Source organism: Aedes albopictus, chromosome 2 (assembly GCF_035046485.1).
Source record: "Aedes albopictus strain Foshan chromosome 2, AalbF5, whole genome shotgun sequence".
NCBI classification, from domain to species: domain Eukaryota; kingdom Metazoa; phylum Arthropoda; class Insecta; order Diptera; family Culicidae; genus Aedes; species Aedes albopictus.
In genome coordinates, this window is record NC_085137.1 from 209,153,888 (window position 1) to 209,179,931 (window position 26,044).

General features: G+C 37.8%; 1 protein-coding gene and 1 long non-coding RNA gene across 3 annotated transcripts in view; both read left to right on the forward strand.

Moving 5' to 3' along the window:
- Positions 1–26,044, forward strand: part of LOC134287899 (uncharacterized) — a 327,459-nt gene that overhangs the window by 59,742 nt on the left and 241,673 nt on the right. The gene's annotated exons all lie outside the window — the stretch shown is intronic.
- Positions 1,844–24,870, forward strand: LOC109621962 (putative beta-carotene-binding protein). 2 transcript variants are annotated; one of them, XM_062851069.1, is made up of 5 exons: positions 1,844–1,871; positions 19,695–19,783; positions 23,981–24,272; positions 24,333–24,479; positions 24,544–24,870. In XM_062851069.1, exons 1-5 carry the CDS (start codon positions 1,859–1,861, stop codon positions 24,696–24,698), a joined length of 696 nt encoding a protein of 231 aa, XP_062707053.1. In that variant the 5' UTR covers positions 1,844–1,858; the 3' UTR covers positions 24,699–24,870. The 2 variants fall into 2 exon arrangements, with proteins under 2 accessions (XP_062707053.1, XP_062707052.1); XM_062851068.1 differs by lacking the exon at positions 1,844–1,871 and adding an exon at positions 9,548–9,578.

The window sequence follows — 26,044 nt, forward strand, 5'->3', positions numbered from 1 at the left end:
GAAAATAAATAAAAAAGTACGTTTTCCCATACTAAATTCCATACAAATTTCAATCGCAATGCGGAATACGGGGACGCAACCAATCGCTCCCAAATTTTGCACAGTTGTTTTAGACGCTAATATAAATTGAAAAAGCTGTGTTCCGGGTTGATACGATCAAATTTAAAGTTTCTCCATACAACGTTGACCCACTCTAATGTGCATCATTGGTAAAAATTTGGGCTCGATTGATTAATCTTTCGCAAAGTTAGAACCGTTCGGGTAAAACACTATTTTTTAGGCAACTCATATTTGAGCTGTCACATCTCGGAAACCAGTGAACCGAATTGAATGAACTTTTGAAAGTACAGGGGATGGCCAACATGTTTGGGATAGGCAACTTTTTTTTCTCTCGCAAAAAAGTTCAACAAGCTATAACTTTTCATAGAGCGCATCGAAAAATCTCAAATTTTGACTGTTTGTCAACCTATTATGTGTGCATCATTGGTACAAATTTGGGCTCGATTGATTAAAATTTCGCAAAGTTCGAACAGTTCGGGTAAAACACTATTTTTCAGACAACTCATTTTTGATCCTTCATATCTCGGAAACCAGTGAACCGAATAAAATGAAATTTTGAACGTACACTAACAATATGTAAATGCTTCACAAACTATTAAAACACAGGTACTTTTTAAGCGTTGAAAAAAGTTATCATGGATTGACACTTTTTGGATTTTTTTCGAAAAATTGTATTTTTTTTTACATCAATGTCAATTAATTTTAGTATCGATATCCAAAGATTTTCCACTTCTGTTCTCAAGTTATATCTAATCAGATATACCCAAGCATTAGAAAAACGTACCTTACATGAAACAACAAATTTGTGCGTCGACCTTGTCGGCGTTCCCGGCGGTGACCCGCATTGAGTCCTTAGACGAACGTTCCTTCGTGTTGTTTCTGCCTACACTTTCGGTCAACTTTCACAAAACTGCCTTCTAAACACTCGCGAGCACATTGTCGATGTGGTCCAACAAGAAAAGCACTTGTAAAAAACGAAGTCACCAGCCCAGCAGCAGCCAACAGTTCGATTCCCAACCGGTTAAAAAAAAAACTTCCAGCACTACCAAAATAAACACAACAGATGACGTCATGAACTGTACAGTAGTTGGATCTGCAGGGGTGTATCATTTTTTAAGTCGGTAAGGCAGGGCTGTGAAATATTTCAGTTTTTATTATTCAGTGTATCATAAAATAAATGATAAAGTGATCATAATGTGTACAATTTGATGAAATTTTTGTTCGTGAAAATAGCCGTTTTTGAATGGTAACGATACTTAACAACCCATTCGGTCTATCATTCCAACTCCGGATATGGTTCCTGTTATCATTAATATGATTCACATTATCATTGGTTTATGATCCATTTTATGATTCCACGAATAATAAGAAAATGATTGATTGTATCATAACTGTACTGCCCATATTCGCATAGTCGATGTAAGCGCCACTGTACTTTTCAACATACTTTTGGAATTTTAACAATGAATGAATATAAAGTTCAAGATTTTTTCCGTGTTGATATCTAACTAAGGGTTAGATCTTATGATCTTTTGAATAAAACTGGTCACAAATATACACACGCGTTAGATATTAGCTTTTGTACGGTGGCATTGTCAATGGTGGTTACATCGACTATGCGAATATGGGCAGTGTATGATATCGTTTTATTCGGGAGGTTATTTTCGGACGTCAGCCTAATGGAATCGGTATGTACTTGTTACTGGGTAACATTTGGACAGAAGCGATGATCGTTTTGACATCCGGAATTAGTTCCTGGAAAGAGTGTTGTTTTTATTTTTGCTTCAACGGATGATGTATGGATGAAACTGGTAAGTAACTTTGAGGAACCTTCGATCCTTGTTATAAAAATTGATTCGGGATGTATTGGTACGGTTCTTTGTACGATTAGTATACGATCGTATACGAAATTAGAAAATTAGTCTATGATACGATCCTTGAAAAATTTGAGCTCCGAAAGTGCTGGTGCAACATAGCATGCCATACAGTATGCACTTTTTCAATTGTACTTTTAATCCGGTAGGTAACCATGAGCAATTTATACGATTGTCATGCATTGGGTAACACTTCCGGATGTTCGTTAGATATTTGATTTAAATATAATCGTCGCAGCACCAGATCGAAATCGCGACTCGCGCGACATACGAAGTTACAGATGAGAAGTAAAATTGAGCTGATTGTTGGCTTTGCGCATCATTCAGCTAATTTTTAAGAGCTACTATGCACTTATCCGGTGTGAAAGGTTATCAAGAATGATGATATTTAATTACGATGATGACATTTGCCAATGGAAGGCCGCCTCTGTGAAAATCCTGTGATTGAAATATTTTGTGATTTCGCTGCATACGGTATGTTTTGAGCCTGGTAAATCTGACAAATCTAGTAGAAATGTTGGGGAACATATAGATTCAATGTGAACACGAAAATTTCCGTTTTCATTTTTATTCAAAGTCTCAAAATGGCTTCGTAAACGAGGAGTGCGTGATCTGTTTATTTTTCGGTATCCGTGAGCCAATGCAAAAAATAAAAATTAACACAAATCTACACTGGGAAAACAATCTTCATTCCTTCTATGTGTTCGGGACATGGATTTTTGCAATGGGGGTAAGCAAATGTTTTCTATTAGTGCGACTCATACTTTTGATGAGGCACCATACAGCAGCGACTCATACAATTTAGCGCACATACTATTCATGCAATATTCATGCGCTAATTTGCCTGCGTACCCGATGGTAGCATATACTTTGGATGTGGTTTGGCACATGGATATTTGCCATTAAGGCGAAACTGGAAGCATTTTCTCATTTTTTCGGTTTCTGATTTTTTATTAAATAACGAAGCAATATTTTCAAAATCTGTTTTCGTGCACATGTAGAGTATGGATCAAGGTATCTCCTGAATTTTTTTGAGGTGGAAAATGTTTTCCATTTTTTCAGAAACCATTTTTTAGTGAAATTTTGTTCAAAAATGGTTTCTGCAAAAACGAAAAACATTTTCCTCTACAAAAAAAATTCAGAAGATACCTTGATCCATACTCTACATGTGCACGAAAACCGATTTTGAAAATATTGCTTCGTTATTTAATAAAAAATCAAAAACCAAAAAGTGAGGAAATGCTTCCAGTTTCGCCTTAAGCATGAGGCAATTTTCTTGAGTGTATTGATTTTGAACTAGGTTATGAAAATTGATTAAAAGGCATATATGGATCAACTGAAAATTTAAATCACACTTTCGAATAGGTTGGTCGGTGGTGCGGAGTAGCCATCGGACCTAGTTGGGTCAACTGAAAATTTAATTCCAACTTTCGAATAGGTTGGTCGGTGGTGCGGAGTAGCCATCGGACCTAGTTGGGTCAACTGAAAATTGAAATCCAACTTTCGAATAGGTTGGTCGGTGGTGCGGAGTAGCCATCGGACCTAGTTGTGTCAACTGAAAATTTAAATCCAACTTTCGAATAGGTTGGTCGATGGTGCGGAGTAGCCATCGGACCTAGTTGGGTCAACTGGAAATTGAAATCCAACTTTCGAATAGGTTGGTCGGTGGTGCGGAGTAGCCATCGGGCCTAGTTGGGTCAACTGAAAATTGAAATCCAACTACCGACTAGGTTGGTCGGTGGTGCGGAGTAGCCATCGGACCTAGTTGGGTCAACTGAAAATTTAAATCCAACTTTCGAATAGGTTGATCGGTGGTGCGGAGTAGCCATCGGACCTAGTTGGGTCAACTGAAAATTTAAATCCAACTTTCGAATTGGCCTCCTAAAGTGAGGTTAAGTTTGATGAAATCCCATTTCGTATTTTAGTGATTGAGTCGTTCCAGATAAAATATAATGTGGGATCGGGGTAGAAAAATTCATTTTATCGATAAATTTACCAAAAAATTGATGATTAAACTGATGAGGAACTGGTATTTCCCTTTCAAACTTCCAAATTTTCACGACATAACCTCTACTTTTAATCGCCAATAGGTTGGTCGGTGGTGCCGAGTAGCCATCGGACCTAGTTGGGTCAACTGAAAATTTAAATCCAACTTTCGAATAGGTTGGTCGGTGGTGCGGAGTAGATATCGGACCTAGTTGGGTCAACTGAAAATTTAAATCCAACTTTCGAATAGGTTGGTCGGTGGTGCGGAGTAGCCATCGGACCTAGTTGTGTCAACTGAAAATTTAAATCCAACTTTCGAATAGGTTGGTCGATGGTGCGGAGTAGCCATCGGACCTAGTTGGGTCAACTGGAAATTGAAATCCAACTTTCGAATAGGTTGGTCGGTGGTGCGGAGTAGCCATCGGACCTAGTTGGGTCAACTGAAAATTGAAATCCAACTACCGACTAGGTTGGTCGGTGGTGCGGAATAGCCATCGGACCTAGCTGGGTCAACTGAAAATTGAAATCCAACTTCCGATTAGGTTGGTCGGTGGTGTGGAGTAGCCATCGGACCTAGTTGGGTCAACTGAAAATTGAAATCCAACTTTCGAATAGGTTGATCGGTGGTGCGGAGTAGCCATCGGACCTAGTTGGGTCAACTGAAAATTTAAATCCAACTTTCGAATAGGTTGGTCGGTGGTGCGGAGTAGCCATCGGACCTAGTTGGGTCAACTGAAAATTTAAATCCAACTTTCGAATAGGTTGATCGGTGGTGCGGAGTAGCCATCGGACCTAGTTGGGTCAACTGAAAATTTAAATCCAACTTTCGAATAGGTTGGTCGGTGGTGCGGAGTAGCCATCGGACCTAGTTGGGTCAACTGAAAATTTAAATCCAACTTTCGAATAGGTTGGTCGGTGGTGCGGAGTAGCCATCGGACCTAGTTGGGTCAACTGAAAATTGAAATCCAACTTTCGAATAGGTTGATCGGTGGTGCGGAGTAGCCATCGGACCTAGTTGGGTCAACTGAAAATTTAAATCCAACTTTCGAATAGGTTGATCGGTGGTGCGGAGTAGCCATCGGACCTAGTTGGGTCAACTGAAAATTTAAATCCAACTTTCGAATAGGTTGGTCGGTGGTGCGGAGTAGCCATCGGACCTAGTTGGGTCAACTGAAAATTTAAATCCAACTTTCGAATAGGTTGGTCGGTGGTGCGGAGTAGCCATCGGACCTAGTTGGGTCAACTGAAAATTGAAATCCAACTTTTGAATAGGTTGGTCGGTGGTGCGGAGTAGCCATCGGACCTAGTTGGGTCAACTGGAAATTTAAATCCAACTTCCGAATAGGTTGGTCGGTGGTGCGGAGTAGCCATCGGACCTAGTTGGGTCAACTGAAAATTGAAATCCAACTACCGACTAGGTTGGTCGGTGGTGCGGTGTAGCCATCGGACCTAGTTGGGTCAACTGAAAATTGAAATCCAACTTCCGACTAGGTTGGTCGGTGGTGCGGAGTAGCCATCGGACCTAGTTGGGTCAACTGAAAATTTAAATCCAACTTTCGAATAGGTTGGTCGGTGGTGCGGAGTAGCCATCGGACCTAGTTGGGTCAACTGGAAATTTAAATCCAACTTCCGAATAGGTTGGTCGGTGGTGCGGAGTAGCCATCGGACCTAGTTGGGTTAACTGAAAATTGAAATCCAATTTCCGACTAGGTTGGTCGGTGGTGCGGAGTAGCCATCGGACCTAGTTGGGTCAACTGAAAATTGAAATCCAACTACCGACTAGGTTGGTCGGTGGTGCGGTGTAGCCATCGGACCTAGTTGGGTCAACTGAAAATTGAAATCCAACTTCCGACTAGGTTGGTCGGTGGTGCGGAGTAGCCATCGGACCTAGTTGGGTCAACTGAAAATTGAAATCGAACTTCCGAATAGGTTGGTCGGTGCTGCGGAGTAGCCATCGGACCTAGTTGGGTCAACTGAATATTTAAAATCCAACTCTGAAATGGGTTGGTTGGTGGTGTGGAGTAACTATCAGACAGAACTCTTAGAGGTGTGTTAGAACGTGTAAGAACTCGATGAGGTGTGTTAAGTTGTTGGATCTATTTACTCGTTTTGTTGCTTATGTGATTTTTTGAGCCTGGTAAGCTCAACCCAACATAGCATGCTCAAGATCAGACAGAACTTGTTGAGGTGTGTTAGAACGTATAAATTGCGAACTGTCGAGGGAGTTGTTGGATATTTTACCTGGTTTTGCTGCTTATGTGATTTTTTGAGCCTGGTAAGCTCAACCCAACATAGCAGCACGCCCAAGATCAGACAGAATTCGTCGAGATGTAAGGAAGTTATAAATTGCGAACTGTCGAGGAAGTTGTTGGATATTTTTACTGGTTTTGCTGCTTATGTGATTTTTTGAGCCTGGTAAGCTCAACCCAACATAACATGCTCAAGATCACACAGAACTTGTTGAGGTGTGTTAGAACGTATAAATTCCGAACTGTCGAGGAAGTTGTTGGATATTTTTACTGATTTTGCTGCTTATGTGATTTTTTGAGCCTGGTAAGCTCAACCCAACATAGCAGGCTGAAGATCAGACAGAACTTGTTGAGGTGTGTTAGAACGTATAAATTGCGAACTGTCGAGGGAGTTGTTGGATACTTCTACTGGTATTGCTGCTTATGTGATTTTTTGAGCCTGGTAAGCTCAACCCCACATAGCAATATAGCACGCCCAAGATCAGACAGAATTCGTTGAGATGTTAGGAAGTTATAAATTGCGAACTGTCGAGGAAGTTGTTGGATATTTTTACTGGTTTTGCTGCTTATGTGATTTTTTGAGCCTGATAAGCTCAACCCTACATAACATGCTCAAGACCAGACAGAACTTGTTGAGGTGTGTTAGAACGTATAATAGCGAACTGTCGAGGAAGTTGTTGGATATTTCTACGGGTTTTGCTGCTTATGTGATTTTTTGAGCCTGGTAAGCTCAACCCAACATAGCAGGCTGAAGATCAGACAGAACTTGTTGAGGTGTGTTAGAACGTATAAATTGCGAACTGTCGAGGAAGTTGTTGGATATTTTTACTGGTTTTGCTGCTTATGTGATTTTTTGAGCCTGGTAAGCTCAACCCAACATAGCAGGCCGAAGATCAGACAGAACTTGTTGAGGTGTGTTAGAACGTATAAATTGCGAACTGTCGAGGAAGTTGTTGGATATTTTTAGTGGTTTTGCTGCTTATGTGATTTTTTGAGCCTGGTAAGCTCAACCCAACATAGCATGCTCAAGATCAGACAGAACTTATTGAGGTGTGTTAGAACGTATCAACTGCGAACTGTCGAGGGAGTTGTTGGATATTTTAACTGGTTTTGCTGCTTATGTGATTTTTTGAGCCTGGTAAGCTCAACCCAACATAGCAACATAGCACGCCCAAGGTCAGACAGAATTCGTCGAGATGTAAGGAAGTTATAAATTGCGAACTGTCGAGGAAGTTGTTGAATAGTTTTACTGGTTTTGCTGCTTATGTAATTTGTTGAGCCTGGTAAGCTCAACCCAACATAGCATGCTCAAGATCAGACAGAACTTATTGAGGTGTTTGAGCCTGGTAAGCTCAACCCAACATAGCATGCTCAAGATCAGACAGAACTTATTGAGGTGCGTTAGAACGTATCAACTGCGAACTGTCGAGGGAGTTGTTGGATATTTTAACTGGTTTTGCTGCTTATGTGATTTTTTGAGCCTGGTAAGCTCAACCCAACATAGCAACATAGCACGCCCAAGATCAGACAGAATTCGTCGAGATGTAAGGAAGTTATAAATTGCGAACTGCCGAGGAAGTTGTTGGATATTTTTACTGGTTTTGCTGCTTATGTGATTTTTTGAGCCTGGTAAGCTCAACCCAACATAACATGCTCAAGACCAGACAGAACTTGTTGAGGTGTGTTAGAACGTATAAATTCCGAACTGTCGAGGAAGTTGTTGAATACTTTTACTGGTTTTGCTGCTTATGTAATTTTATGAGCCTGGTTAGCTCAACCCAACATAGCATGCTCAAAATCAGACAGAACTTGTTGAGGTGTGTTAAAACGTATAAATTGCGAACAGTCGAGGAAGTTGTCGGATATTTTTACTGGTTTTGCTGCTTATGTGATTTTTTGAGCCTGGTAAGCTCAACCCAACATAGTAGGCTGAAGATCAGACAGAACTCGTTGAGGTGTGTTAGAACGTATCAATTGCGAACTGTCGAGGAAGTTGTTGGATATTTTACTGGTTTTGCTGCTTATGTGATTTTTTGAGCCTGGTAAGCTCAACCCAACATAGCAACATAGCACGCCCAAGATCAGACAGAATTCGTTGAGATGTTAGGAAGTTATAAATTGCGAACTGTCGAGGAAGTTGTTGAATACTTTTACTGGTTTTGCTGCTTATGTAATTTTATGAGCCTGGTAAGCTCAACCCAACATAGCATGCTCAAAATCAGACAGAACTTATTGAGGTGTTTAAGCCTGGTAAGCTCAACCCAACATAGCATGCTCAAGATCAGACAGAACTTATTGAGGTGTGTTAGAACGTATCAACTGCGAACTGTCGGGGGAGTTGTTGGATATTTTAACTGGTTTTGCTGCTTATGTGATTTTTTGAGCCTGGTAAGCTCAACCCAACATAGCAACATAGCACGCCCAAGATCAGACAGAATTCGTCGAGATGTAAGGAAGTTATAAATTGCGAACTGTCGAGGGAGTTGTTGGATATTTTTACTGGTTTTGCTGCGTATGTGATTTGTTGAGCCTGGTAAGCTCAACCCAATATAGCATGCTCAAGATCAGACAGAACTCATTGAGGACTATTGTTGTATATTTTCTGATTTTACTGCTCCAGTGATGCTTTGAGCCTGGTAAGCGCAATTTGCAATAGCAGAATCAACATCAGACAGAACTCGTTGAGGACTATGAGCGCTTGCACGCTGACGTCATCATTGTCTCCTTCTCTTTCGTTCCTTCGGCGTCGGTCCATAAAGCCGTCCTTGCCCTCAAAAAAAAAATTGAGGGCAATGTTTACAAATCGTATGGGAATTCGATGAGGTTATGTTTTTGATGCAAGCCTCTATTGTTGTACATTTTCTGATATTGTTGCTTCAGTGAAACTTTAAGCCTGGTAAGCTCGATTGGAAATAACAGGATCAAGATCAGACAGAACTTGTTGAGGAATATTAGAAGAGGTTGTTGTATATTCCTGATTTTGCTGTTTAAGTGATGCTTTGAGCCTGGTAAGCTCGGTCTTCTTCTAACCTTGTAATACCATTTTGGCAATTGAAGGGTTGTTAAAATTTATCAGAGAGTAGAGGAGAAGGTGAATGTAGAGATGAGATGAAATAGGGTAAACTGTACGCCATATGGGTAGTCAGAGCGAAGTGTGTAAAAAACGCGATCGAAACGCGAACGTCAACAAACCGACTCAGTTTTGAAACGGATTTGTACGTGAACGATTGCATGTTGTCGTTTCACATAAACCGCGAGTGCTAAACAGCAGAAATTCCGGAATTCGCATTCGATTACGATTCCGGAATTCACGACAATATTAAAGTCTGAAGTGGGATTCGATTTTATGCATCCAGTCGAAAGTAGGAATAATGTGCATTGCTGGTTTGGTCAATGGGCACCATTACAGGTAAAGTAATCAAAACAGTTTCGTTCTTTGGAGACTCTTCAAATAACAATGCAATGTAATGCAAATTTTGCATAACACTGATGTTGGAAATAAAAACTTTACATCCGATTATTAGTTAATAACACACAATAACATAGGATCAACTATTGATGAAAATAAATAATAACAAAATTCGCAAGAGTCGAAAATCTGCATCAATGGAGCAACAGGTATGCAATTTTGACTATAACCATCTGGAGAATGCAATTAAAAGATAATTGAGGAGCGGACCTGGAGTGATGGTTAGAACACTTGACTATCACGCCGAGGACCTGGGATCGAATCCCACTCCCAACAAACTCGCAAAATGTGGGTTCTTCCTTCGGAAGGGAAGTAAAGCGTGGGTCCCGAGATGAACTAGCGTAGGGCTAAAAGTCTCGCTAATACAGATAAAAAAAAAGTGAATTTTTCTTCTATATCATTAAAACAGTAATATTCTACTACTCTGGACGAATGTTTAGCCGAATCTGTTGTGCTATTGCAACACAGGACTTAAATAAGTAGGAGCATCTGGGATAATATGCACTGTCGAGGCAAAACGCACTCCCTTGATTTTTCGGGAATTATCGGTTTTCGAGCTTCGAAACCTTGTCAGCCTAATAGAACGTTCTTATAAATGTGCACCTTGAAAATTTTACATATCTGCGTTACGTAATTAGTGAGAAAAATGAATAAAATAAAAAAATACAGGTTTCTGATGTGATTTTCCCGATCGTTTGTCGAACGATTTGATGGTTAAAACCGACAAAATATCTTAAACTGTTGTATTTTTTTAGTTAATTGGGTTATGTAGTGAACAAAATATTGCTATTTTCTATAGCCTAATTCATAGAGTTCATTTTTCTGAGTATAACGTGATTTTATTGGATTCTAATAGCTTTGCTTTGATGGTTAAAATAACAAAACAGTTTTAATTTTCGTGTATAGAATAACAGTTCAATCGATAAAATGACAGTTCGACCCGAACAAAAAAAAAAATCCCATACAAACTTTAAATGCATTTTAAAAATCGTTCCCGCACTCCAAAAATTATGAAATTTTGGATTTCGACTAATTTTTGGGTGAAGAATCCGATTATAAAAAAAAATCCGGATACCCCTAAAGAACCCAATTGAGGGCAATACTAAGCGTAGGAAGAATAACTTAAACAGTAAATGTACGTAAATTGTATATTTTAAACATTTTTATTTTTTACTCTTGATAGAGGCAATATGCACTCCATGTGTTGGGGTAAAACGCACCTATAGAAAACAAGCTGTAATAATATCTATGAGCGCTCTGTAAGTAATCGCAAACGAAATTGAGCTATTATTCGTCTTAAAACCTTAGAAAACATGCATTTTCTCTAAAAAGGGAAAAGACCTATAAACTCGACCCCCCAATGTTGTGGGTCGTCTTGCCCCTTTGTTTGAGTGCATCCTGCTCCATTATTGTAGTGCATTTTACCCCGAGCATGGGTGCATATTTCCCCGCATAAACATACGAAGCCGTAATGTTGGTCTTCACAAAAAAAACGTTATTTTCAAAAGCTGATCTATATTACGGCTGAAGTTTTGTTCGAGTTCGCTTAGAATGCGAGTATTTGAATGAATGCATGCAATAAAACAATAAATTATTGCCCTTTTATATGCATTTGGACGCATCTTCCTTAACTGGTGCGTATTATCCCAGAATCCTCTATTTTTTTTTTTTAATAATTTCTATGAAAACAAGGCAATTATATTATATAGTTATAACTATATCAAGCTGAAGAATGCTTGGTGCATTATTACTGACCAACTTTTGAGCTTTACCTTTAGTAGAATATAATATAAAATTCCAATACATTAACAACATCATGAAAATGTGCATGTTAAGTATGTGGAAAGTTATTTTGAGAATCGAATATCGAATTTTGAGAAATGGATTTTTATTGATGTTTTACGAAAACCGCTTCAGCTACACAATAAAAAACACTGTAGAAAGTTATGCAAAACACTGATAATGGTTTTATTGAAAAATAAAAGAGATATCGTACAAGCAAGTTGTCCGTTTTATAAATTGAGCAGTACTGTTTTATGAAAAGGTGATATACATCACACTTACATATACACTGAAACACAAGCAAGGGTAAATATAAACTCTTCAAATGACATGTTACCCCGTTTCCCTATTGTGCCTACAGAAATTGTTTTGGTAGTAAATTATTGTGTGGACGTATTGTATGATATGGCACAAAGGTACAATATACAAAAGGCATTGTGTTTGACATTATGCATAAGAAGTGTCAGACAATCATAAGAATGAAAAGTAAATAGATAATTAATTGTCTTTGATGACGATCTCAAAAGCTGGAACAGCACATGATGCGATGTGGAATCGTCGTCTGCCATTACAGTGAAATGCAAACACCCCAGTAGCTGGCTGATGGCCTCAACATGACATTTTTTGCCTAGACATACGTTTAGCCGAGGTAAATGAAAATTTGGTTTTCAATAGATATTTTTGCAATTTCGTGAGTATATTTCGAGGGTATACCCCAAGGCATTTAGGTTATGACGTGTTGGCACGATAATTGGCCTTGAAAGTTTATTTATTTGTCAAATTCAGAGAAATAATATTACAAAAATTTGTCCCGATAAGGGACTGTTCATAAACTATGTAGACCTAATTTTCGTCACCTCAGAACAACCCCATCCCCCCTCGTGGACTTTTGACCATTCACAAATTTTTAAAGTTGTATGGAGCGCAGACTTTGACCAGATCTCCCCTCCCCTCCAAAAGGTCTACGTGGTTTATGAACTACCTTAGGACCCTTAGGAGAAACGATGACAAATAAATTTATTTAGTGAAAATGCTTTCTGTGACCACTCAAATGTAAGCTAGATTAGTTGTTTGGAAAATATGGCACAGAAATATTATTGGAAACGTTGAAATTGAGAAAATTAAGTACATAGGTTTTCGGTTGGTTAAACATCAAAATGGGGTTGATAAAAGCCAAAATAAAAAGTTCTGTGTAGAAATAAAGACGTATCCTAATGCTTCTGAAGTATAACTATGTAATACTAGCATTACTAAATGAATTAGAAGACTGCCAAGTAAAAGAACCGCAAGAAGAGTCGGAATGTTTGTACCCTTTTCAGGACAGTTGGGTCATTTGCACCTAGCTGACACGTTCTACAGTGGCGAGGTTGGTTAAAAAAGTCGTCAAGAAGGGGTTAAAGCAGATATTCATACAAAAATGCATGACTTGATCAAACAATTGACTTATTTTATTCAATTTGAAATTTGAATACTTTGGGTGTGACGCTATTTCCATACAAAAAGTGTATTTATATTTATTTGAATCTGAAAAGTCAATGTAAATATTTGCATGGATTATGATGTATGATACTAGCTGACATTCTTGCTATTTTAAGGTGGCAGCCAACAATAGGAAGTAAGCAGCTGCGCTTATGCTAAAGTGCCGGTAGTGGCGCTTTTCTGATAAATGCGGTAAACGTGATAGCAGTGTAAACAAGCAGAAAAGTTTGCGCTACGGAATGATAGACGGCGCTCGTGTTCCATGTGTTTTTCACATATACAGCGGCGCCGCCTGGCACCTATCCACTCGAAACAACATGCGCAACACGGGTGGAAAATGCCAGTCAGAAAAAAAGAAGTAAACAACTTGAAATTTGTATGGTGATGTAATCAGTTCTCTGTTACTGCAATGAATCCAGAAGAAACGCGTAGGGATAATGATTTTGTTTCTAATTTGCAACTTTTTGCCCCAAGGCACAAATCGCTGCGATGCGGAACGAGTGCAAGCCAACGATTTGTCCATACAAGAAAAATGATTTTACTTTTAATGTGGTGGCGCCATCTCTGAGAAAAACAAGCTTTGATTTCTTACTATTACAATCAAATCGCTAGAAGTTAAGATTTTGATTATCAAACATGCTTATTCTATATGGAAAACGGCTCTGTCTTTATACTTATCTCTTTCACTGTACTTTTATTACAATTTTTTGAAACACTTCTTCTTCTTCTTCTTCTTCTTGGCGTAACGTCCTCACTGGGACAAAGCCTGCTGCTCAGCTTAGTGTTCTATGAGCACTTCCACAGTTTTTAACTGAGAGCTTCCTCTGCCAATGACCATTTTACATGTGTATATCGTGTGGCAGGCACGAAGATACTCTATGCCCAAGGAAGTCAAGGAAATTTCCTTTACGAAAAGATCCTGGACCGATCGGGAATCGAACCCGTCACCCTCAGCATGGTCATGCTGAATACCCGTGCGTTTACCGCCTCGGCTATATGGGCTCTTTTTTGAAACACCTCAGATGAAAATAACTACAACAAATCTTAATTTGGTAACATTTTCAATATTCTGACACATTTATATGGATGCATGTAAAACTAATATGGAAACACTTCCGAAAACGATCAAATTCACGATTACCAAGTCGATCTATGATCACAGAGAACAGACATTTAAGCTCGAACAAAAATACGTCGACATCGTGTGTAACGGATTTATGTATACCTCAACGCCACCAACGGAGACTGCTCCACTTATAAAGTCGATTTGACCCCACGATGGCAGTGTTCATCGTTGAAATACACTAGCCCACAAAACGACACGAGCGCCAAACGGCCAAAAACGACGAGCACTGGAAACTAAAATGACAACACAAAAATGTAAGTGATGGGACGCTAGCGCCACACAACAGGAGCATAACCACATACTCCGAAATGACCGTTACAAAGTTTTACACAAGGCAGAAAGCGAAGATAGACATCTGTTCTCTGTGCTATGATGTAGGTCACCATTTAAAATGATTGCGTTGGATATTTTTCAAAATTTGATAGTTTTTATTATGGAATTCTAAAAATTGTACAATTCGGCTAAACGAATGCCAAGGCATCTATTTTTCTTGTATTTTACGACCAAAAAATAAATAATATATTGTCTCATCCCATTGACTAATGCAAATTGTCTAGAAGATCATCCAAACAATAAAAAAGAGCATAAAATTGTTAAAGTTGCGAAAAAAAAAATGAAAAAAAAACTATGCCTCGGCTAAACGAATGTCTACCACTGTATAGACAGCCATCAATCATTGAAAAAGCCGATTGTAAATATATATATGTTCTACATTGATACATCTTGAATGAAATGATCAACCCTTTGGAATGTATAAGCTGTAGAAACAATGTTAAAGAGCAAATGTTCTGAATCGTGATATGTATATTTTTTTGGTTTATTCGATGTTTTTCTTGTCCTGACTAGCAATAAAGGGTCTGTTTGAAAAACAAGTTCATCCAAATGAAGGGGAACATATTGCTTCATAAATGTCCCAAAGATATTAAACAGATTTGAAACATATTGCAGACTACATCCCAAATTGGACTATCACACTTTTTATGGTACGCCTAAAAAGTGTGATAAAAGTGCACATTTGCCTCGGATCGTTTCGACGTTTTCGGGGCACTTATTCCTCCATTTACAAGGAATAAGTGCACCGAAGACCTCAATTCGATCCGACGTATCCCTGCGCTGTAATCACACTTTGAAGGTGCGTGCACACTATTGTGTCAGTCCGATTTGGGGTGCAGTCAGCAATATTTTTAATTTTTTTTATTTACAATAAGATCTTCCAAATGGTGAAGAAAAAGTAGTCCCAAGTAACAATTCAGAACGATTAATAAGCATGCCAGTTTAATAAACATTCTACAAAAGCGCCGACAGTTGAACAAGAGCATGCGTTGATCAAAGTGACGAACAAACATTACAAACGGTTAAAATAGAACTTTTGTTCATCAAAGAGATGTTAATTTAATAACTAGTCGAACAAAAGTTTAAAGAAAGTTGTTTAGGAATTACCGTCAATAGCATAATAATGTTGTAACAATATTAGAAGAAAAGCTTCTTCTAACTCATTAGATGACGTTGTTCCACATATGATTCTCAGTGGAACAAGTAGCTTAAGTATAGTTTAATAATACTTGCTTAGTCATTTTATTCAGTTGCTAATTAGTAGTGTAATAGTATCACTTCATAGTCATTGTTCGCCATGTTCACAATTATAAATCTGATCACTGTTTTTAAGCCCGCACTGGATTAAACATTAACCAAGAGAGTTGCAGCAGCAAATAATTTTATACCGAACATTCTTGAAAACATCACAACTTACCTTGAAAAATATAATGATGAACATTTGCGAAACCACTGAGCTTCAAAAACGGCAGCTGAAGCCCCTCTAACTACCATCGGCAGAAAGTTCTCCAGTGGCTCGTTTCTTCTGCATGACACGACGCGGATTGAACACTGTTTTCATTAGGCTCGAGATCCACTTTTTTCTTCCATGCTTTTCACTGAAATCACACATTTCCGATACGAAAAATGTTAAAAACTATTTAAACACAGCTCAATTGACTGGATGTTCAAAATGGTTAAAAAGTGTTTGACAGCTGGTAATTTTGCAAAACAACAACATCAGCTACACACAGCTACTGTTAAGCTCCAGTAGCACTGTAGATGAACAAACCTTGCTAAAAGGTTTACATATAAGCATGAACAAACGTTGCGGTAATGATTAATCAAACATTGATCAGCTTCAATGTTGATCTAGACAATTAGTCGAATATTCAAGCGATGTTTATTCAACGCATGAAAGGAAACGCGTCGACTTCATATTTAAATACTGCTATTTTTTTTTTCAAATCTTGTATCCCGGATTGGAGCAGAGCAGATGCAGACGACAGTGAAGCAGTAGATCCCGAGTTCGAGTCTTGTCATTGTTGAAAGTTTTCCATAAACATGTAATTAAAATGCACAGCTGTAAGTTACTTAAAGTTGTTTCAAGTTTAATATATGTAAAAAAATGAAAAATGGCAATTTATTTTTCTCCAATTAATTGGTACAGTAATATTGAAGAAACGTTTAACAAACATGTTTGCAGCATTTGTTCTATTAAATCTTTAAATACACATGATATCCATGTTTTGATTGTATTGCGATGGAATGATTGTTGTAGAAATCTTGTTTTTATGAACTTAGCAGCTAATTGGTAAAAATGGTTTCCATGATCTTTATTAGACGATTATACAAAAAAACATCATACAACTTGGTTTAATCAACGTTGAAGAAAAGCTTCTAATATTTTTGTATATAGCTGATGATTTTGACGTTGAACAACAGTTGCATAACCAAGGAACAATCATTGAAAAACATGCATTTCTCAATGCTTGTACAACGGTCGATGTTGAACAGATTCTCCATTTCTGGGCTAACAAGAGTTGAACAAAAGTTTCAGTTCCAGTAAACCAAATATTATTCCACATATGGTTTAATAACAATGGTTTGAGAAACCTTTCTTAAATTAATAAATGTTTCTTGGGGTGTTTTGTAGGTGTTCTGGAGAACTAAAGTGGGGTCATTTCTATGGAGGTAGGGTATGAGACTATTCAGGCAGGAGCACCTATTTTGGGTACTTGCTGCTATAACTCAATCAATTTTGAATCGATTGACTTGATTTTTGAAACACACTCAGGAAGGCGCAGTATCTAGCTATGATCAAAAATTCAAGTCAATCGGTTTGAAATTGACTGAGTTATAGCAGCAAGTGCCCAAAATAGGTGCTCCTGCCTAAATGGTCCCAGACCCTACTCCTCTTTGTGCACCGTCCCGAAAGGGACAATAATGACTCATTGCACCCTAGTCACCCATCATTACCCGCAAATTTCACGCTGGAGTTTATAGTATTTTTTTTTTGCATTCCGAAATTATTGGAATGTAAGAAATAATACATATAAACATATAATTCTAATAACAACTTTTCATTAATATTTTTTAAAATGGAATCGGTGCAATGTGATGGTAGAATAATGATGGTGAATAATAAAAAAAAATTACATAAATTAGTTAGAATTTGACACCTCTGAAGAGGAAATTAAATTCCTCTTATTTGAAGAGCAAACACAGTGATTTTGATAACATTATGTTGATCCGGTGTTCATTAGAGCTAACGGTTTTTTTATTAGTCATTCATTGAAAGAATCCTGTAAAATGATAGATACGACAACTTCCATCATTTTTCTTGTCATTCTAAATACTTGTGGCACATCGAAGATGTATTACAAGCATTAAAGCGGAAAACTATAGTGGAAAATAAAAATAAAAACACGGATATTAACTACTTTGATAAAATATAATTAAATTCTTGTCATTAATACTTGTAGCACATCGAATATGTTTAGCATTCGATGCAAAATCGGTTCTGGCGTCAATATAAACGCAATATTTCAAAAACCTATACGCTTTTAGAATGTCTTGCAATTAAAAAAAACACAAATATTGGAAAAATCAGAAATTTAAAAAATACATACTCCAAAAATGAAATTTTTTAGAGTTTTTATGAAAAATTGATATTTTTTTCAAAAACCATCCTAGCGGAACTTCTCAATGATTTATTTATTTTAGAAAATCGAAAAATGTATGTACCGCGAATGTACTGTCTTACCCCGCTGGTTCGACACGATTTAATACGACCTCGCTTATACGACACATGTCGAATTAAAAAGTGTTCAATTGTCACAGCGATGTACACTGTAAATGCAAAACAGTTTGATATTGCGCTTATACTCGCACCCGCAGCAGCTCCTATTGCAGCCGCTAATTTCGGAAATTCTGAGTTGGTACTATTCAACACCCAAACCGCCTGGAGACCAATCGGAATGAACTGAGGATGGCAACAATCGTAGAAAGAATGAGCTTTACATTTGCGCCACCGCAATATTATTTTGTTGAAATTATGTTTCATAACAAATCCGGAAATCAAAACAAAAACAAAAATAGAATACTCCATTGCACGGTGACGTCATCAAGAAATCGTTCTCTTTCTCTCCTTCGGGAAATCAGACAACAACAGGACCAATACCTGTCAAATTTGACAGGTACTGGTCCTGTTGTTTTCAAACTCTCTGAAAGAGCGAAAGAGATAGAATTTTGCCGTGAGGTGGTCTATTGCCAAATTTCAATGAGCATGGTGGTGTATAGGGTGACCACTTTGTCGAATTAAAAGTTCACCCTGGTTATTCGACAACAGTTGGTGTCGTATTAGCGGGGTAATACGGTATTTATTATTTTAAGGTTGAGCATCTTGACTTTTCGAACATAGAGGGACAGCCTACTCCATATATTCTTATTCAGCTTATTTATAGTTTCCTGGCCTCAAGCAAGCATCCTTTAGTTATCATGACTTTCCAGGTTCAACAATAAATTCCCTGGCATTCTTTGCCCTTCCAGGTTATTAAATCGGACGCAAAATGGTGAAGGGGCTTGAAAAATACCAAGTAATTTTGTATTCATTTAGGATGTTTTTTTTCTACTGCTGTATTCCTAATGCACTTCAATCCAAATCATATTCGCCCAATTTTCAATTGAAGGAACGTAAAAGCCCACGCACAGATGAACTCTTTTGATTGAATCTCATGTATAACTAACTGAAATTAGCTACACGGAACCAACTTCAATGTTATCAAGATTTTCACGGTGAGCAACGTAACGGTAGCATCTTAAACCGCGATGCAATTGCGCAACATGCATTAACATTAAATCGTGAATCGATTAATCGTCACACACAGTGTACCAGAATTGCACCGCAAGGCATTTATTTCTTGCTTTAGGGTATATGAGGTTTTATTTTCGTTTGAAATACTAGCTACTCAGCAGCTTCAATTATTGATTTTTACGCCCGAACGACACTGAAAGCGAAATTTTATTCCTAGAGATTTGCAAACCTACTTCAGGAATTATACAAAATGCTTTAAGCAATTCCTACGAAGCAACACAACAGTGCATTCACGTTTGCCCTACAGCCACTGTGACTGTGAATGAAAATGACTTGCAGCGGAAAACGTCACTACTGCTGCTGCCAAATGGAGGTTCGTGACCGTTGAATGTAAACTACTTTTCACATATGCCTTACGTGTAGCAGAGAAGATCAGGTTGCATTCTCACACGAACCAGTCAGTATACTAGCACCTGATTTGCGATTCTTTTCCTGTTACAATGAGTGATAACATTAAATCGTCGTTTCTCGTTCGTTACAGCATCGTTCATGCGCATATGCAATCGCAACGACCCTGAACTTGGGCAGTGTATCAAGGACTCTATTCAACGGCTGCTTCCAGAATTGGTGGTAAGTATACGTCGGTGTTGATGAATAAGCGATTAACAGCCACTAATCACTGCTTGCTTGAGGTTGGTTACTGACGTGGGAGTTTGTTACATTTCACGCATATTAAATACAATGTGTAGATCCCTAGATAAGTAAATTGTGGCATGTGTGAAGACATTTAGTTGAATTGTGGGAGATCTGGTTGAAATTATCTTAGTAATTAAACAAGGAGTGAATGAAATGAGCATGTCATATAACAATTATACTGGTTTTTTTTTCCAGCTACTGCTTCTCAAAGGGATCCCATTTGGGACTGGGAAGTAGTACTGCATCTCACAGCCGTACTAGATGCTGTGTTATTTGAGTCATCACTTTGCCTTCCAGTATGCCGGCTCGAATTAACAGTAGCAGATGTGGAAATTAGAACAATTCTTCAACTAGTTCACTGATCCTAATTATTGTAATCCTGAGGGAATCTTTGAAATAAACTCTGAAAACATCTTGAAATGAACCTCAATGGAAACCCAGAAAGATTTTTTTAAGGAATTCCTGAAGGACTCAATGAAGGAATCCTGGGAGGAACTCCTGAATAAATCCATGGTGGAAGCCCAGCAAAAATCACTGAACCCAAGTTCCGTAAAACGGGGTAATATCATTGATCAGCGGGGTAACATTGATCGGCTTGACCGGTCTCTTGGAATGTTCAAACTAACATTATTAATGGACTACCCGCTTGGCGCACAACCACAGTTGATCAGCAGGAGTAAATCAATTTTATTTTGTATGGTGAAAAGCATCTAAACTTGAATTACTTGAAATAGCTTACTTATACTGAAAAAATATTTGTTAGGCATAATAGTAGTCACCATTGTGCACAACCACTACCAAATATTTTTTCGAATAATGAATTCTACTTCGATAAATTTGACTTTAGATGCTATTCGCCATACGATATTTTTGCGATTTACTTTTAGCGATTTTTCGCGCATAGAAGCTAGCGCCACATTGGTCGATGCGGAGAGTAGGAAAACAGCCGACGTAGGTTATTCATTGAATCAGCTTCTGCCAACGAATGGTATTTTGTAATCTGCTATTATTGACCTATTAAATAATATAGAATCATGAAAACTGAATTTCATAAACATTGAAATAAATCGATTTTCCTTAAAACTGTGTTACTTAACGCAATAAGATACACTGTCAAACATGCAAGCTTGGTATGAATACTAGATACAATATTATGTTAGAAATCACTGTATAACTTCAATATTATATCCTAGAGTTGGATTTGATAAACGAAACTTTTATGAAAGTGCTTTTTCAATAAACTATACGATTTATTCAAGGTAGACAATCAATTTCATAAGTCATTGCATACCTTTAGGCGTTATTCGTGGTTTAGCGGATTTGAATCTTAAAATAACTCAAAAAGCACATAACTTGTAAGAATTTGGACAACATATTTGAAATCAACCAAATTTAGCAAGTAAGGGTATTTTGAACACAAACGAACATTGATCACTGACATACCCCAAATCAACAAAATCAAAAATTAGATTAAGGCCGCACGGGACGACGTGTATTTTTTCCTATCTTCCCTCTCTTTCTAACAATTTGCCTCGCGATTTTGAAGAAGCAAATATCAGTTTCCACTGTACTGACGTAGCTGAAACTTTAGTCGATTGTGCACCACAAGTGAGCAAATGAACGATCAAATTTCTGGTCAATAATATGAAGTAGAAGTTGAGATTTGCATCTTACTAACAACAGAGCAATGGCGGACAATTCAGCCACCGTCCCGTCCGGCCTTAAAAAGCTTATTTCAACCTATTTCAACATGTTTTAAACTCAATTTTACAAAAATGACGTATTATTAAGTCAAAAGACCCATAAGTTTACGTCATGTACGTTTACGTTTTGTGCAATAAATTTACGGCACAAGTAATTCTGATTTTTCCGTGTGTGTGCAAGCAAAGTGACTGTCCTAACTTCATTCAAGATCTACAACATTTCAAATGTTTTCATGAGTGTCTACATCCCAATAAACTCAGTAAACTTGAGTGAATGCAAGACATCTAGCAGAATTATAGGAATATCAATATCATTACTTTCTAATTCTGAGCTCAAGAACAGCTTCATCAAGTTCTTGCATACGAAGAAAATGTTTTTTTGCTGGGTTTCTAGCTGCACTCTGAATAGAGTTAAAACCTCTACACTAGACCCGAAGATAGAAAAGAGTACGTAATCTTTCAGAAGCAGTTTACCAGCCGTACGCGGAAAATGATATCCATTAATACACTGTTGTAAACTGACTCAGAAAGTTACGGTAGAAGATTGGAAAATTTTCAATTGGTCAGTCAGTCAGGACAGTCAGGATTTGCCTATGTAGGGTTATGGTCACACGGCTTGTATTTGTCTTCTTGTTTGGTTTTGTGGTAAGGTTCAATATGTTTTCCTCCTCGTTAAGTTAGTTGTAGTATGTTTGTTTTATTTTATTGAATCAGTCGAACCTCGTATGTTAAAATATAGTCGATCCTGTGTCAAATTGTTTTCTTGATTTCGCTAATCGTTTTCCACTTCTCTGTGTTTATCTCTTGTGTCCTTAAATCCAAAACAATGTGTTTAAGTGTTCGCACGTTAGCTTCGAATCTATCAGCACAATTAAGTGCTCCAAATCTCCTTCCCACTATTCATTCTTCGGTTGATTTTAATTGCTTTATTTAAGGAGAAACTTCAGAGAATATCGATATGGCTACCACAATGGCCGACTTGGACCCCTACTCACGTTTTCAAGAGCACCAATCTTGAAAATTCGTAAACAAATGCGCTCGATTTGGAAAAGCTGCCTCTTTTTGCAAGTGAGCAAAGCCAGGATAAACAGGTGCGGCTCGATTCGAGGCCTCTTACGTCAGATTTGTGCCTCTAAAGATTGTATGCAAAATTGCAATGGGATTTCTTGAAGTTTCACCTTAAAGAAAACATGACTAAGTAACATAGTAAAAATTTGAAAAAAACGACTATGACATTAATAAATTACTTATCAAAATCAATCGAGAAACGTGGGACAGAAAGCCCAAACAACATTTTGAAGTCAGCTGGCTGTAAAAGGTTAAAAGGAAATCTGTCACACATTCTATAATACTTTCATTAGGATTTGTAACGATCAACAAATCCAACCGACTTGGAACTATTGCTTGGGAATAGACTCTAATGAGCCCCGGCGGTTCCTCCGTGTTTATCGACCATGTCTGATGCATATGATCAGCCATACTCCATCTGCAGCAGCCGGTTCGTGATGAACCGTTGGAGGCGCATTAAAGTGTTAAAAAGGTGATATGTTTCACTAAAGAACACTACATTATACTTATGACACACATGTGATACAAGAATCACTGTGCAATTGCGCTTGAAATGAGTGCCAATCAGAAAATTCTCTCAGTTCAAGTCAGTCTTGTTAGAATTTTCTTGACACTGCGTCCCGTTGTACAGGAATCACACTCGCATCACATGTCTGTCCGGGGTATTACAATAATCAAAATGAAACTCCTTCACTTTAATACCGTCAACCCCTGCGAACTTGGCCAGGGTCTCATTAAGTTCTTGCATATGAAGAACATCTTGAAAATATTTTATAACGTTTCTTGAGCTTCCCAGAGGTATAGTCCATAGGATTGGTAATTTTGTGTAACTCAAAGTAGCAAAAACAAGCTGTTGTTACGGCTGTAGATCTCATGTTCTGGATTGCAGAACAGTTAGGATAACCTTGAATATTTCTGAAGTATCGCCTCTGTTATGCTATGATCTCATATAAGCCTAGCTGATCCTGAAACATAACTATATGTTACCAAAAAATAAACTCTTGCCGCTGTAGATCAAATATCAAACTTGGTAATAGATTGGATGACCTAGAATATCGCAACTGATGTTTAAATGTTTGCTTTCAGCGGATTCACTGGACATTATAGACTACATATCGCGGTTTTGCAGGATGTAAAAAGTTACTTCATGATGTAAACTCAAGGACAATTCATCCACTAGCACATTCGAAAAAAATATATTTCATTATCTTTTCCAATTTTATGTTTTCGGGCATCAAAACTATATAAATATGTTAACAAAGCTGTATAAGAGTATAATAACGCTTAATAACCTTTGAAATATACTGTCGAAGCGTCTAATAATCTTTGAAATATACCCTTTTTTCTCTTTATTCCTCAGAATGGCATTCCATCGATAGGTTTTCCAGCTATTGATCCATTCACCCAGGACAGCAACTACTTCGAGTACAAAAACCAGCAAATGCATGGTTCACTGCACCTGAAGAACGCCAAAACCTACGGCATGAGCCGTGCCCAAATCCGAGATGTGCGGGCCGCTGCCGGTGATGATACCTTCAACATGGAAGTCGACGTTTATTTCCCAAAGGTGATCACCGAAGGAAAATACAAGGGAGAAGGACGTTTCAACGCCATCAAGCTAGTGTCGAAGGGTTACTTCAATGTTACCACTAGTACGGTGTTTTCTTAGGTTTAAAACCAACGATCAACAATTGACATTAACCATATTTCAGCTGATGTCTCCACCACATGGAAAATCTCCGGCCGTACTACTCAGCGTCAAGGAGAGGAATATCTCTTGATTGACAAGTTCGACATGACTCCAGAAGTAGGCGATATGAAGGTCTACGCTACGGGTCTTTTCCCAGATCCAGGACTGAGTAAGGGTTTCTAACTATTATTATCTGAACAGTTGAAACAAAAACAAATCCTGTCATATTACAGACCAAGTTGCACTGGACTTCGTCAATCAGTATTGGCCATCGCTGTATAAGGAAATGCTGCCCGAAACACGTCATTCCTGGGAGCCAATGATGCTGGACATCATCAACAAGATGTTTAACCGTGTTCCTTATCGAAGGCTGCTGCCCAAAGCGTAAGGAGCATTCCTAGTTGCTCCTTTACCGTGTAGTATAGAGTTATTGTTGCGATTGTGATAAGCAGGATTTGTGCATTGCACATTGAAAAACAGGTGCGTTATTTTTAGCTACAAAATTAGTGGGGAATTTTATTGAAAACGAAAATACAACGAATTGTTACAGCAAAATTGTACTTACAAGATATTTTAATTTTGCGTATATCACGTGAGAGTCCAATTTGGTGTCTTCATAAACACCTGCCAGTTAAGCAAACACCAGTAAGTGGGATCGAGTACGCCAGGACAAACCTTGGCAGCATTGCATTGTAACTTATGGAATTTTAATTTAATAAACTACGACAAAATAGGACTAGTTTAGGTCAAACATTACTGCACCCATGAGAGAAGTAGGGTAACAGTCATAAAATTATTGATGTGCAAAGATGGGTTGATTTCAATGTGTCAACATTATTTGGTCGGTTGGCTTCTGTACGAACACGCAAGATTTCAATGCAGCGTAAGCGACGAACCCGCTAACTACTGAGCTATACAAATGGACGACAGACGCGAATGCGGGAGCTGATGGTTGCTTGTGAATAGGGTAAGTGTGCCCATCGTTGTGGTATTAAGGTAAATTCATTTTAAAAACAATGATCGTACCATCTAATGAAAAGTTGCAAAACGTTAGTTGGTAATTTTCTATCCAAATTTGCTTGGAAAAATATAAAAACTATCGTTTCTTTTTGTTTTCGATAATAAATCGCTTACCACAACATTAGGCACAATGTTCATATTATGGAGGTAAAATTTAATTTTGGTTTCTATTGTTGCGGTATCCCATTGAAATCATATGGGATTGTTGTTGTTTATTATTGATACTCCAACTGACCATTTTTGGTCTTATTGAATTACTTAAGCTAATTCACAACATTACAATCATCATACAACGAATCAATTCCAGGTAAATAACAAGTACATACATAATCAACAACTAGACACATAAATACAATTTATCATAGTATAACAAAGCACGAATCATATACAAGAAAAAAGAAACAAATAATTACATTAATCATACATTACTTTAAGTTTCAATATTAGTAGAATTCTGCGTTAATCGGTTTCCAGGTATCATTGAATCTATTAACAAATTCGCGAAATTTCACATTAGTCGGCCAAATCGTCTTATTCATTGCTATCTGTTTCCATCGTATATTCAAAACAACTTTAAAAGATATATAATCTAATTTTTCACATCGTTTCCATCTCGGTACAAGCTTTGTAACATCAATGCACTCGGGTCCAGGAGCACTCAGACTATTAGACACCAAACGAACGATATCATTTTCAGTTACGTTTCTATCAATG